At 42.7% G+C, this 14722-nt stretch overlaps 1 protein-coding gene across 5 annotated transcripts in view; it reads left to right on the top strand.

Moving 5' to 3' along the window:
- The window catches only part of LOC137431859 (sterol O-acyltransferase 1), a 97992-nt gene that overhangs the window by 81328 nt on the left and 1942 nt on the right, over positions 1–14722 (top strand). For all 5 annotated transcript variants that reach the window (XM_078782577.1, XM_078782579.1, XM_068123632.2 and 2 more), the window contains 3 exons: positions 12271–12369; positions 12509–12644; positions 13782–13927. In XM_078782577.1, the coding sequence (XP_078638703.1) occupies positions 12271–12369; positions 12509–12644; positions 13782–13927 (381 nt within the window). The remainder of the gene's footprint in view (positions 1–12270; positions 12370–12508; positions 12645–13781; positions 13928–14722) is intronic.

Raw genomic sequence — 14722 nt, 5'->3', positions numbered from 1 at the left:
AAGGCCATTTTCCCCGCTAAAGCAGGGGTTAGCCTTGCGGGCCCCATGACAATCATGGTTCCCTGTTTGAGGCAATGTTTTATGGCTGCATGCCCTTCCTGACGCCAACCCTTGGTCGCCTCTGACGATGCGCAGGGATACGGTGTACCTATTCTAAACCGGGGTAAACACCGGGATCATTCATCACAGCAAGCTGGTACTCATTTTGCCGACCTCGGAAGGATGACAGGCTGAGTCAACCCCCCTGGCGTTAATTCAGCGATCAACCGGGATTCGAACCCAGGATCCTAGGATCCCAAGCCGGCACCCTAACGGCTAAGCCAACACCAGGCTACTGTGCCTCAATAAGGAAGGATGCAACAAGCAGACTTGCATTCATTGCCAGACAGTGCATTGAATAATTGTCAAATCTCCTTCTGAGGTTTTATGGGGTCTATACTTGGAACAAGATTCATATTAATATAAAGATAAATAATTTGCTTTTTAAGGTTTTATGTTCTTTTAGTTCCCAAATTGGTTGAGAAATCAACCAATTTGGTTGAGAAACTCTCGCGAGATCACGGCGAGGTCACGTCTTTTCGAAGCTGCCATGCGCTCACGCTCTCGAAGCTAAGTGATCTATCACAATCGTGTTTTTGTCGAGACTGTATCGATCTTTCGGTGTGTGTACCTATAGCGTATCTTTTTGAAAATTTTCGGTGCTAATTTTTCGTACATGTATACACAATCGTCGGTTAATGGTATCGAGTATTCTGCGGCCTAGTACTCGTAGGCTTAGACTACCGTACCGTCTCCGACCTTGTGGTTTTGTTTTTCTCTCAGCGATTCGTCGAATGCGCTGAAATTATTTTCGTTCTCTGTTTCGTACCAGTCGTTCACCCCGTACCTCCTTGTTTAATATCTGTACTCACAAACAAAAAAAAAAAACCCCCATAAAAATATTTCATTCCCAGGTCTTATTCGTTTATTTGTTGTTCTTTTTGTTCGTTCGTTCTTCGTTCGCGATCACGCGGTTAGAAATGTATAATCTCTCCCCTGAACAACTATTTTCTCTCATATATTATAACACCCTTTTCTTCTTTTCCTACAAAAGGATGCTTTCGTCTTGCTCACCAAATCTATTCATTCCAAAAAATATATATTATACCATCTCTTACAGTTCCTCCTTTCTACATTCCCTAAACTATCCAGAACTCCACCCCTCCTCCAGTGTCCTCAAACGTATTTTTGACTCGAAGGTCTCAAACTCATTTTGCAAAAAATGTTCGTTTCCCATGAAACGTACACTTTTCAAAATCCAATCTCACCCCTCCCCTCCAAATCCTCCCCATCACCCATCCCTTTCAAATCTCCCCCCTTGCCCCTTCCCTCCCCTCCCTCCTAAACTCCCCCCACACCCCTCCCCTCCAAGACTCTCCCTCGCTCCTCCCCTCCTAGACTCCCCTCTCACCCCTCCTCCTCAAAGCATCCTCCCTGCTTCTTCCCCCTTCCAACTTTCACCTTCGTCTCCCCAAACCTTCTGCCTCGCTCTTCTCCCTCCTCAAATAACACCTCACTGTGCCTCACCCAATCTCCATCAAACCTTTTGTCCGCCCCATTCTTCCCTTTCTCCAAGCTATTCTGAAATCTCTGAAATCTCTGACACACCTTCAACAGCTCTCCCTACCTCTTCCTCCTCTTCCACATCTTACCCTACCCCTCCCCCCCCTGTTCTGGACCCGATGCTCCCCCTTCCTCTTCATTAACGGTATGGACCTCAAACATCCGGGGCCTTCGCTCAAACTTGACTGACCTCTCCATACAGGTTGCTTCTGACAAACCAGATGTGATCTGCTTAACAGAAACTTTCCTCCTTCTTGATGTCTCTGATGCCTTGGTATCTCTCCCAGGTTACTCCCTCCTCCGGTATGATAGACCTGAGCCTCGTCCTGGAGGTGGGGTTGCTATCTTTATAAAAAAACTCTCTTCCTCACTCGCCCTCCACTGCCCTCTCTCCACCTCACCCCCAGGAATACCTTTGGCTACGGCTTCCCCTTCGCTCCCACCTTTTGTTCATATGTGTGTTGTACCGTCCACCAAACAGCGATGACTCCATCTACATCTCACTGTCTGATAATATGGACCAACTTCTATCTACCCATCCCAACTCTCTCTTCCTCATATGTGGTGATTTCAATTGTCACCATGCCAGTTGGCTGGGTGTGGGTACCTCTCTCACCAGCCATGGCTCTTCAGCAAAGGACTTCTGCGACTCACTGGGACTGACACAATCTGTCAATTTCCCGACCCGGATCTCAGTCAACGGAGCATCTTCTCTTCTGGATTTGGTTATGACAAACTTCCCTGAAAATGTCTGCTGCTCTTCTTCTGCTCCAATCGCCTCATCTGATCATGTGCGTGTCAAAGTGGACATCTCTCTGACCATTCTCAGAGAGCCTCCTCAGCGTCGACGAGTCTGGCATTTCACTCAGGCCAACTGGCACGGTCTTCAAGCAGCCATCAATCATCTGGACTGGTCTCCCATCTCTACCGCCTCTGACATCAACTCATCCTGGGAATTCTTTCAAAGTAAATTGCTCTCTCTCATGCACAGATTTATACCATCTCGTCTTCAGTTGTCATACCCTTCCCCCGTCCATGGTACACGGAATCTTGTGGTGAGGCTGTTGCCCTGAAACAACTTGCTTTCGTCTCCTGGAAAGCAAATCCAACGAAAGGAAATCTCATTTCCTTTCACAAAGCCCGAAACAAGTGTGTGTCCACCCTCAGGAGAGCCAGGAAACAATATCTCACCATTCTCAAGACCGAACTCTCTTATCTGTCTCCCTCTTCCAAATCCTGGTGGCATCTGGTCAAATCTGTTTCTGGTGTTTGTTCCCCCTCCATCCCCTCCCTCACCTCAAACGGCTTAACGGCTGACTCCGCACGTGAAAAAGCTGAATGCCTCAACTCTGTGTTTGCCTCTAAATCTTGTGTCCCAAACCCATCCCTCTCTGTACCCACCGTACCCAGTCGTACCCAGCTGCTCCTGGACTCTGTGTCCTTTCCTCCTGACAAGGTGGAAAAGTTTCTGTCAACCCTCGACTCCGATTCTGCAACTGGTCCTGACGGCATCAGCCCACGGGTCCTAAAATCATGTTCTTCTGCTCTTTCACTCCCTCTTTCTGTTCTCTTTACCCTCTCTTTTGCTCAAGGTCATCTGCCATCTGCTTGGAAATCAGCCAACATCACCGGTTTGCACAAAAAAGGTGCAAAAACAGATCCCAGCAACTACAGACCAATCAGCCTTCTCCCAATTATCAGCAAAGTCATGGAATCCATCATTGCTTCAGATATTAAATCTTTCCTCTTCTCCAATGGCTTGATCTCTGATCATCAATTTGGTTTCAGACCTGGTCACTCTACTCTGGACATGCTGCTTCTACTTTCTCAACAATGGATGGAGGTCCTCAACGACAAACAGGAAATTAGAGCTGTCTCCCTTGACATTTCACGTGCCTTCGATACGGTCTGGCACCCTGCTCTGCTCTCCAAACTCTACTCCTTTGGTATCCATGGAAATCTCCACGCATGGCTGGCGGACTTCCTCTCTGGTCGTAGTCAACGTGTGGCCCTGAATGGGTTTCTCTCATCTCCTCTTCCTGTTCAGGCTGGAGTTCCCCAAGGTAGTGTTCTGGGCCCTGTGCTTTTTCTGGTCTTCATCAATGATCTCTCTGACTCTCTTGAAAATCCTCTCTATCTCTTTGCTGACGACTCTACTCTCTGTCGCTCCATTCCTCATCCCTCAGATCGGCAGTCTGCAGCCTCCTCACTCTCTGCAGACCTGGACAAAATCACAGACTGGTCAAACAAGTGGAACATGTCTTTCAATCCTGACAAATCTCACACTCTTACAATGTCTCTCCGAAAGGACCGACTGGACAACCCTCCCATCTACTTTCTCAACAATCCTCTCCAAGAAGTTCTGTCGCTCAAGCTTTTGGGTCTCACTATCTGCCATGATCTTTCTTGGGAAAACCACATTTCCAAGCTGGCCTCCAAAGCCAGTCGCCGACTGGGCATCCTCCGTCGTGCGAAGTCCTTCCTTGGCACACCTGAGCTCCTCACCACATACAAGGCTTTCATCCGCAGCTCAATGGAATACTGTTCCCCCCTCTGGGCTGGTGCTCCTGCCTCACACCTTGCTCGGCTTCACGCTGTTGAGGCCAAAGCTTTCAGAATCATTGGAATCTCCTGCGATGTAGTCAACACCGAGGGCCTTTCACTCACTCACCGCAGGCAGGTTGGTGGTCTTTCTGTCTTCTACCGACTCCTCTCCGGCCTTGCTCCCCCAGCTCTCTCTGTGCTCTGTCCCCCCAATATTCCTTCAGGTCGCACAAGATCTGCCTGCAACCCTCTTATGGTTAAACTGCCAAAGTCTAGGCTCTCTGCTCACCTTCACTCTTTCATTCCCCTTTTCTCCCGCCTCTGGAACAAACTCCCCCACTCCCTTCAATCCCACTCCTCCCTCCAGGTCTTTAAAACAGCTGTTCACCACCATCTCTTATCTTCCCCCATCGAAAACCTTGATCTTTTCTACCCCCGGTAATTCACCCCAGAGTCCTTGCAGTGTTCATATGTTTTATTCCTCTCCCACCTCCCCCCAAGTCCTCCCGATGTCCCTGCTCTTAAATGTTGTGTTTGTGTCCTTCCCCCTCTTCCCCCTCTCTTTTGTGTCCTTCCCCCTCTCTCCCCGTCTTGTCTGCCGCTCCCCTTGTTTTTTGTGTGTCGGTTTGTCTTTTTGTGTGATTAATGTTAGCTCTTTTACGAGCCTCGATCTTGTATACAAAAAAAAAAGAAAAAAAAGAAAGAAAATGGGTCCTACAGGTAATCACATTTTTATTAAACCTTCAAGGCCAGTGTTGCCCATTGGACCAATCACACGATACAATTTTTGTAAATGAACCCTTGGAGGTACATCATAGATAAGGTAATAACAATTACTTGAAACGGTTATTATTTTATTTAACCTCGTCATTAGAACAGCACTGAAGCAACTCCCCAAACAAATAAACATGAAATATGTCCTACATAGCACAACACTTGCGAAATCCATAAAACAAGTTGTTGACCTTTTGGCATATGTTGACCTAAAAAAATATTGGAGGTTTAATTAAGTGACTGCATATGCAAATCCTACTCAAATTTCAAGTCAATCAGAAGAAAATTGAGGATTTTAGAAACATCACCGAAGTTGTTGACCTTTGGCCTATGTTGACCTTTTGGCTTATGTTGACCTCAAAAAGATTTGGTGGTTGAATTCAGTGACCTGATATGCAAATCATCTTCAAGTTTTAAGTCAATCGGATTAAAATTGAGAATTTAAAAAATTTGACAAAGTTGTTGACCTTTGGCCTATATTGACCTTGTGACCTCAAAATCAATCGGCTTTTGCCTTATTACCAACTCTACCATTTGGTGACGTTTCGTAAAGATCGGTTTAAATCGTGACCTGTAGGTGATTTGCAAACAGATAGATCATGATGATGATGACCACTCCTTTTTGCATCTTCAGATGCACAGGGCTGCCATAGCAGTTGTTTTTGTTGTTGTTTTTTTTGTATACAGAGTCGAGGCTCGTGAAAGAGCTAACATTTATCAAACAAACAAATCAAAGAAACAAGCAAACAAAGTATATGAAAAGGGGAGCAGTCGACAAGATGGGGAGAGAAGGGGAGGAAGCACACAAGCACAACATTTGAGAGCAGGGACATCGGGAGATGTGTGGGAGGGAGAGGGCCTGGGGGGAGGCAGGACAGGTATAAAACGAAACGTTTCTTGGCTAGTGGGCACAATCCTGGACCGGATGCCAATCCTACACAGGACACTCGAATAGCTCATTCATCCCAGGAAGCTGGTACTCATTTTGCCGACTTTGGAAGGCTGACCCCACCTGGTGTTAATTCAACGACCAACCGGGATTTCAACTCGGTTGTTTTCACAACTGTCTATCTGTCCGTCTGTGAACAGGTTATCTCAAAGAGTTGTGGACGGATTGGGCCGAAAATTGGTGGACAGGTTGGGTGTGTGAAAATGAAGAATTGCTTCAATTTTGGTGAAGATTCGACTACGGATCCGGATCAGAGATATTTTAAATGATTTTTCACCATCGAATGATGGGGCTAAAACCGATATATAGGATGAAATCTCAAAAAGGTATGGACAGATTTGGATGAAACCTGGTGTACAGGTTGGGTGTGTGACATGGCCCAATCGATTCGTTTTGGTGAAGATCCGGATGCGGATACGAGGATTTTTTTAATGCCTCCTCCCCCAATGGTGGCCGGAGGCATTATGTTTTCGGGTTGTCCGTACGTCCGTCCATCCGGACGTGCTGAACCTGGTTTTTCCACCTTTGCATCTACCCATTGGCACGGGCAGAGTGACACTAGATGGTTTGCCATTGCCTCAGTCAGGGAAGGAATTTGTAATTTGTTCAGGATGCCTCTCTTGGCGAAGGACACCGTGGGATCTTTAACATACACCAACTAATGATAGCAGACGGGACACCAGGCTTTACGTCCATCCGAGGGACGCCACACACACTGATAAATCACCCTGCCTGTGACCCAACGCCATGACAGTATCTATGTCCACTATCTACAAATGTCGGAAACCGACATTGTCCATCTATCTTTGCCTAATCAATAATATTATTTAGTACCGAGTTAAAATGTCAATGCAGTCAAAAACCTTTGCGATCAAGTTCAAAACACAAACAAAACACCACACATAAATGCATAGGCCTACCACGTACTCTGAGGCACTCGGCGCAGAAATGTGATGAAGTCGGTTTCCATCCGAGTCGCCTCACTCTTCCCACACAAAATTTCCTTCTTTCGGCATTTGTGGGGAATCTGTGCATTTTGAATCCCTTTCCGATGAATCCCTTTCCGACCGATTAGATTAGACTCATTAGAGCAACCAAATGCACAGCATCCTGCCATTAGAGCAACCAAATGCACAGCAACCCGCCATTTTGTAAGAATGGAACCGGCCGATTCGGGGCGAATGGAAACAAAATGGCGTACACTGCCCACGTGACTACAACTTCCGGACACGCCATGTTGTGACTACAATATATATGCTCACATTATGATGACGTCACTTCCTGGGATAGTATGACAATCATCCATGTGTTTATATATTGTACACCGCACCTTTCCTATGCCATCTCCAGGCATTGCAAATCGTCATTGCTGGGCACCGAAGGGGGCTCGGCAGTGACGCACGCTGAAAGAGAGTACTCAGTTTTCACTCTGGTTGTTTTCTTGTTTTCTTTCTTTCTTGGTTGTCCGGACGATATCTCAGCCATCCTTTGAGCTAGGAAGCTGAAATTTCGGCACAGTAGTGAGCAAGTCCTTTGTCAAATACGGTATTTTTTGTTTTTTGAATAATCAATTAATTGAGGAGTTATTTAATTATTAGCGTTTAATTAAGTACTTATTTAATTAATTAAATTTCATTTATCTTCTGACCATTATTAACTCAGGCACCTTTTGAGTTAGGAAGCTGATATTTGGACATGCCAATGACCAGGTGATTTGGCTGCAAAGGATATTTTTGATTTATTAATTAATCAATTAATCGATTAATTATTTAATTATTCGATTAATGACAAAAAAAATTTTTTTTTTTAAGTTACAGATTCTGATGAAATAGTGGTAGTTTATGTGTTCTCTGACCAAATTGATTAATAATTTAATTTTTTTATGATTATTATTTATTTATTTTCATTATTAATCATTTATTTATTTTCTTTCTCATTTGGCCAATATCTCAGGCACCTTTTGAGCTGGGAAGCTAATATTTGGACATGAGTGACCAAGTGATGTGGCTATCAAGGATATTTTTGATTTATTGATTAATCATTTCATCTATTAAGTATTTATTGATTAATCGATTAATTATTTATTGAGTAATCAATTAATTATTTAATTTTTTATAAATGACTTATTTAATTAAATTTCTAAAAGATACATCTTCGGATGAAGCACTACTGGTTTAGTTATGCGATTAGCCAATTGATTATGAAAATATTTTGTGATAATCTTTTATTGATTTTAATTATACAATTAATCAATCAATTAGTGTACACCTCTCCCTCCCAATGCAGCCTCAATGAGCTGCACTGCGGTATTGCCGGGCGCCGGAGGCGCCCCGGCAATGCCGCGCTGCAGCATATTTAATTATTTGGCATGGGGCGGTGTACTTTGAATGTATGTGTACTTGTTTTGTTTTTCTTCACTCTGCGGCTTCTGTGTTGAATTATTATTGAATAAAACACACGACACACAATAAAAACACTTTCGCAAAGCTGAAGAGTTCAAGGGGTCATCCCCTCGGCCTTGGGGTGTTACTGTAATATGGGCGACCCAGTTCCCTCAGCGCGTGTATAGCTTTGCTCTCTGTGGACTGTGGAGACTTCATCTTCACCTGTGAGTGCTGCAAGTTCTCCGAAGGTGAGCACTCATGAGAACATCCAGGTGGCATTAGCTGAGACTGTGTGATCATTCGGTGTGATGATGCCATAGCCCCGTTAGGTGATGATACACCACCGTTCACCTGGTTACCACGCTGAGGGGTTGGACTTATAACCAGGATATGCACACACACACACACACACACACACACACACACACACACACACACACACACACACACACACACACACACACACACACACACACACACACACACACATCTTCACCAAAATCGAATCGATTTGTCCTCTCACACCCAACCTCTCCACCAAGTCGCGTCCGAATCCATCCATAACTTTGAGATATCGTGATATACAGTCACGTGAAAAAGTAAGTACACCCCATGTAAAGTTTTGACTTTTTCAACATACAGCTATTTGATCTTCATTTCAACAATATTGATAGATAAAGGTGATATAATATAACAAATATCATGAAACATTTACATTTTGTAGTCCATTGTATAATTTAAATAAACATAAATGCAAATTTCGCATGTGGAAAAAGTAAGTACACCCTTGGCTCTAATAGGTGGTATTGCCCTCTTTGGCAGAAACAACCTCAAGTATGTGTTTCTTATAACTGTCTACCAGTCTCTGACATCGACTGGGAGTTCGGTTGAGCTTCAACTTTCCGACAGATGGCCTCACATTATCCTCAAGCACCCTCTGGGACAATGAAGAATTCATAGTGGATTCTATGATGGTGAGCTGCCCAGGCCCTGATGCAGCAAAGCTGCCCCAAACCATAATATTTCCACCACCATGCTTTACAGTTGGTATCAGGTTCTTGTGGTCAAATGCTGTCTTTGGTTTTCGCCAAACATGTCTTCTGGTACTGTGGCCAAATAGCTCTACCTTTGACTCATCTGTCCAGAGCACATTGTTCCAGAAGTGCTGGTCTTTGCCAAGGTCTTCATTGGCAAACTTTAGTCTTGCCCTGATGTTCTTTCTGGACAGCAAAGGTTTCCTCCTGGCACACTTCCCATGTAGATCAAATTTGTGCAGCCTCTTTCTAATGGTAGACTCGTGCACCTTGACATCAACATTGGCAAGAGCTACCTGTAGGTCCCGTGATGACATTCTGGGGTTCTTAGACACTTCTTTCAGCATCTTGCGGCCTGCTCTCAGGCTGAACTTGCTGGGGCAGCCTGGCCTGAACAAGTTGGCAGTTGTTTAGAATCTTCTCCACTTGTCGATGATCTTCCGGACAGTCGAATGATCGATTTCAAATTGTTTGGAGATCTTTATAAATCCCTTCCCAGACTCGTAGGCATCTATAACCTTCTTTCTGAAGGCCTCAGAGCTATTTTGATCAAGGCATGGTGACGCCACACACTTCAACAACAAAGAGCAAACCAAACTAAATGTCTGAGGTTTAAATAAGACAGGTTCCTCCAAGATCCTCTCTAACGATGTTCTAATCATTTGCACCTGAGGTGGTGCACCTGATTCTAATTTGAAGTTTTAATAGGTATTTGAAGTAGTGATAAATGTAAGGGTGTACTTACTTTTTCCACATGCGAAATTTGTATTTATGTTTATTTAAATTATACATTGGACTACAAAATGTAAATATTTCATGATATTTGTTGTATTATATCACCTTTATCTATCAATATTGTTGAAATGAAGATCAAATAGCTGTATGTTGAAATATGTTGAAAAAGTCAAAACTTTACATGGGGTGTATTTACTTTTTCACGTGACTGTATATATATATATATATATATATAATCGGTTTTAGACCCATCACTCAATGGTCAAGAATCACTTTAAAATTTCTCTGATCTGGATCCAGATTGGAATCTTCACCAAAATGGAATCAATTGTTCCAGGTCACATACCCAACCTGACCAACAAAGTTTCTTCCGAATCCGTCCACAACATTTTTGAGTTTTTTTGCTTTATATCGTTGTTTGCCCTATCTCTGGATGGTGAAGAATCACTTAATAAATTATTGGATCTGGATCCGTATTCGGATTCGGATCTTCACCAAAATCTACGTCCTTCTCACACACCCAACCTCTCCACAAAGTTTATCAGAATCCATCCACAACTTTATGAGATATCCTGTTCACAAACAGACAGACATTTACACACTGAACAGGTTAATTTTAAAAATCTATGCTAAATTAAAAAAGCAATGTAGGGATGACAAACTATAGTCTAAAAAAGGTCCATACAAGATAGGGATGATGTTGGTTTAGAGAGTAGCTAAGAGTATTGCCATCACATAACAATCCCTACATCACTGCCTCATTTACACTTCATCAGTTATTGCTTCAATCTTCCACAAACACTCCACTGGTTACCCCAGTACTTGATTACTCCTGTAGTGCAGCCACATAAGGAGACTCTACAAATTAGCAGCGCAAGTACAATGTTATAATATCAGCACATGATCACCAACTTCTTACAAACTGCATGGACATCTCCAATAACAGCATTCTATAATTATCTCCATTTGTGATTAGTTACTCTAAGTTGATAAAAAAGAAAAGTAGGAAAGGCAACTGAAGTTTTCAGAGATTATATACGATCTTCTCATACTTATGCAGAAATTAAATATAGGAGCTTCTTATACTTATGCAGAAATGAACTCGTAGCCGGATCCGAATCTGGATCTTCACCAAAATCTAATCATTTGGTCATTGTCACATACACTACCTCGTTGCCACATTTCGTCCGAATCCGTCCACAATTTTTTAAAATATCTTGTTCACAAACAGACAAACAAAAAATGAAAAATCACTCATCGAGCGACACTTGGCAAAACAGAACAAAGTAGAATGGCACTCAGTAGAGCATCCTTTTGACCTCAAAAAAAATTAGTGGTTGAATTCAGTGACTTGATATGCAAATCGTCTTCAAATTTCAAGTTAATCGGTTTAAAATTGACAATTTTAGAAATCTGGCCTATGTTAACCTTTTGGCCTCTGCTGACCTCAAAAATAGTTGGTGGTTGGTTTCAGTAAGGTGATATGAAAATCCTATTCAGATTTCAAGTCAATCGGATGAAAATAGAGGATTTTAGAAATCTGAAAAAAGTGGTTGACCCTTGGGCTATGTTGACCTTTTGGCCTATGCTGATCTCAAAAATAGTTAGTGGTTGAATTCAGTTAGCCGATCTGTAAATCCTATTCAAATTTCAAGTCAATCGGATAAAAATTGAGGATTTTAGAAATTTGAAAAAAAGTGGTTGACCTTTGGCCTATGTTGACCTTTTGACCTCAAAAATATATAGGAATTTGTCGAACCACTAACTCTACCATTTGGTGAAGTTTCGTGAAGATCGGTTAAAAATTGTAACCTGTCGGCAAGTATAAGTGAGTGGACAGACAAACACACCCACAAACCGGAGTGATCAACATACTTGGGAAAAAAAAAAAAAAATCTGCCAAGTAACAAACAGACAGACAGGGGTGAAACCATAATCTCTATCCACCTTTGGTGGCGGAGGTAAATATAGGAGCTTCTAATACTTCTAGCTCGGCCTAACCCTCGACAATAGTCTGCAGGCAGTGATGTCGGGATTGTTATGTGATGGAAATACTGTTAGCTACTCTCTAAAGTGTGAAGCCAACACCAGGCTATACAAATAGACAGAATAACGCACAACACCAACCAATATACTTGGAAAATCTAAGATTTTCACAAGTAATAAAAAATAACCTCGTTCTGCAATCCACTTATAGATAAATTACCCGTTTGAAGACGTTGGCATGATTTTATTCCCTTTTGTATAGGATTGGTGGAACTGCACCTCCTTTTCCCAGTACTTTCGGAAATGGAACGTCGTCGTGCACGACTGGCTATTCCACTACGTTTATCGAGATTTTCTCAGGGTATGTCATTCTATGTGATGAAACCACCACACTCCCATCCTTGTGCAAGGTAGCTTCTTCGGTTTTTTTCTGTACTCCACAATAATTTATCAATGAATGTCAACATTGTATTGCTGACAAGTGTACATGTGTTCTGCAGGTATTCCCACGAAGGTTTCGAGTAGCGGCGACGCTTTCTGTGTTTCTGCTGTCGGCGGTCATTCACGAATACATTCTCACCGTCTGTTTTGGCTTCTTCTATCCAGTACTTTTCTTTCTCTTCATATGTTTTGGCAGTGAGTTAATCAAATTATTATTATTATTATTATTATTATTTTTGTATACAAGATCGAGGGTCGTGTAAGAGATAACATTAATGACAAAAAAAATAAATAACAACGGACACATAAAACATATAATAAAGGGGGCGGGAGACAAGATGGGGAGAGAGGGAGAAGCACACAAGCACAACATTTGAGAACAGGGACATCGGGAGATCTGTGGGAGGGAGAGGGCTTGGGGGGAGGAGGCGTGGGAAAGGGGGGGGGTGGAGGGGCTGGGAGAAGTATAAAACACATGGACACTGCAAGGACTTCCAGGAAAGAAGTCGGTATTTCAAAAAAGTGGATCTGGGGTGAATTAACAGGAGTCGAAAAGATCAAGGTTTTGGATGGGGGAAGATAAGAGATGGTGGTGAACAGCTGTTTTAAATACCTGGAGGGAGGAGTGGGATTGAAGAGAGTGGGGGAGTTTGTTCCGGAGGCGGGAGAAAAGAGGAATGAAAGAGTGAAGGTGAGCAGAGTCTTGATTTTGGCAATTTTCTTAAAACTCCATAAAAAAATACAATTATCCAAAAGTCATGCTTACAGTAATGCAATTGGAATGTATTAAACTTTACTAGCAGAGTACCTTCCCTAGGGGCGACCTTGTTCAAAGCATGCAACACGTTCTTCTGACACATACCTTTATTTGGGCGGTGTTTAGGCAACTGACAGCTCCCTCATTCACCTCAGAAAAAAAAAAAAACCAGATACATGCATGAAGCAAAAACATGCCTGCTGCTTATAATTCAAAACAGCTCACTGCACTGGAAAACGTGGGGGCAGGAATACTGTACCGTATAGGGTGAGGACTTGTAATACCCTCTTCCACCTGGAGGTGGCGCTACACAATACACATTTACATAGAGAATTGGCATCCCTCTTCCCCCTCAAGACCACCGGCATAAATAAAAAAAACACCCCAACACATTAATTGGGGTCTTGCTTATCGTATGTAGCAACTTTGGATGTAATCAGGCCAGAACTGTTAGAGTAGCGCAACAAACAAACACACAAACAAAACCAGTCCGTGAAATATAGTAAGGACAACTACTTAAGCACTGAGGATCTTTCCATGATTACAGCATTGAATTGTTTCCTTATTCCTTCTAGTGGTGCTGAAGTTTCTGCTTGATGGTGAAAACAAAGGACCGGTGTACAACATTATGTTGTGGGCCAAGCTTTTTCTGGGCCAAGGTGTCCTGCTGTCTTTGTATTCCCAGGAATGGTATGCCCGGATCCACTGTCCTCCTGCTCAGGTATACCAATCTAAAATGTTTTCCAGGAAAAAGTTCTCAAGTCAACAAGGAATAACAAGTCTTGGTGTTTAATCTTATTGTCACACGCATGAAGCAAAAAGTGGGGTTAAGCAGTTAGTTGACTTTGTCTGTTGGTCTACAGACGTTGGTCTATAATGATCAAGGAACAACTTAATTTCAGCTGAATGTTATATTTTGAACACTGTAGAACATGAATCGGAACATTAACCTGTGGTTTAGCAGTACTTTAACTTTGAATTTGGCAAATTGTACGGAATCTCGTCCTGATCGCATCTCTGTTTGCCTGTCTGGCAGGCAAACAAAATTTAATATCATTCCAAACAGGAAACTTCGTTTTTAGGGACTTCATAAAGGAAACAAACAACAGCCACAAAACTAGTTAAATAACGTGGTGTAAACACGATGCATCAATGGCGGTACACTCCCGGGGGGAAAAAAAATCTACAACTTTTTAAAACTTTATTTTATTTCAACTGAATTCTATACTTAATATAATTAGTTACCTTTAAAAGGAGATCAACTGTTCACTTGATTGATCAAATCTATCAATAAAATGAGATGCGTTGGTCCGTCCATGCACCACACTTCTTTCTAAAGGGTTCCTGCTGTCGTAGAATCATCCTTAAATACACAATTTGGTGTCTGTCTGACCACGATACATTCGGTCGTTACCTTTCCAACGTCAACCAAACTTGACAGGAGGACTAAGAATCACGGTGAAGTTGTAGGGACTTCATTTGACCCCCTCCCCAATGCGTTTTTCCTCTTTGGACA

This window comes from Myxine glutinosa, chromosome 7, assembly GCF_964187855.1.
Source record: "Myxine glutinosa chromosome 7, kmMyxGlut1.1, whole genome shotgun sequence".
NCBI lineage: Eukaryota > Metazoa > Chordata > Myxini > Myxiniformes > Myxinidae > Myxine > Myxine glutinosa.
The sequence above is the reverse complement of the archived record's forward strand: the minus strand, read 5'-3'. Positions and strand labels throughout refer to the sequence as shown.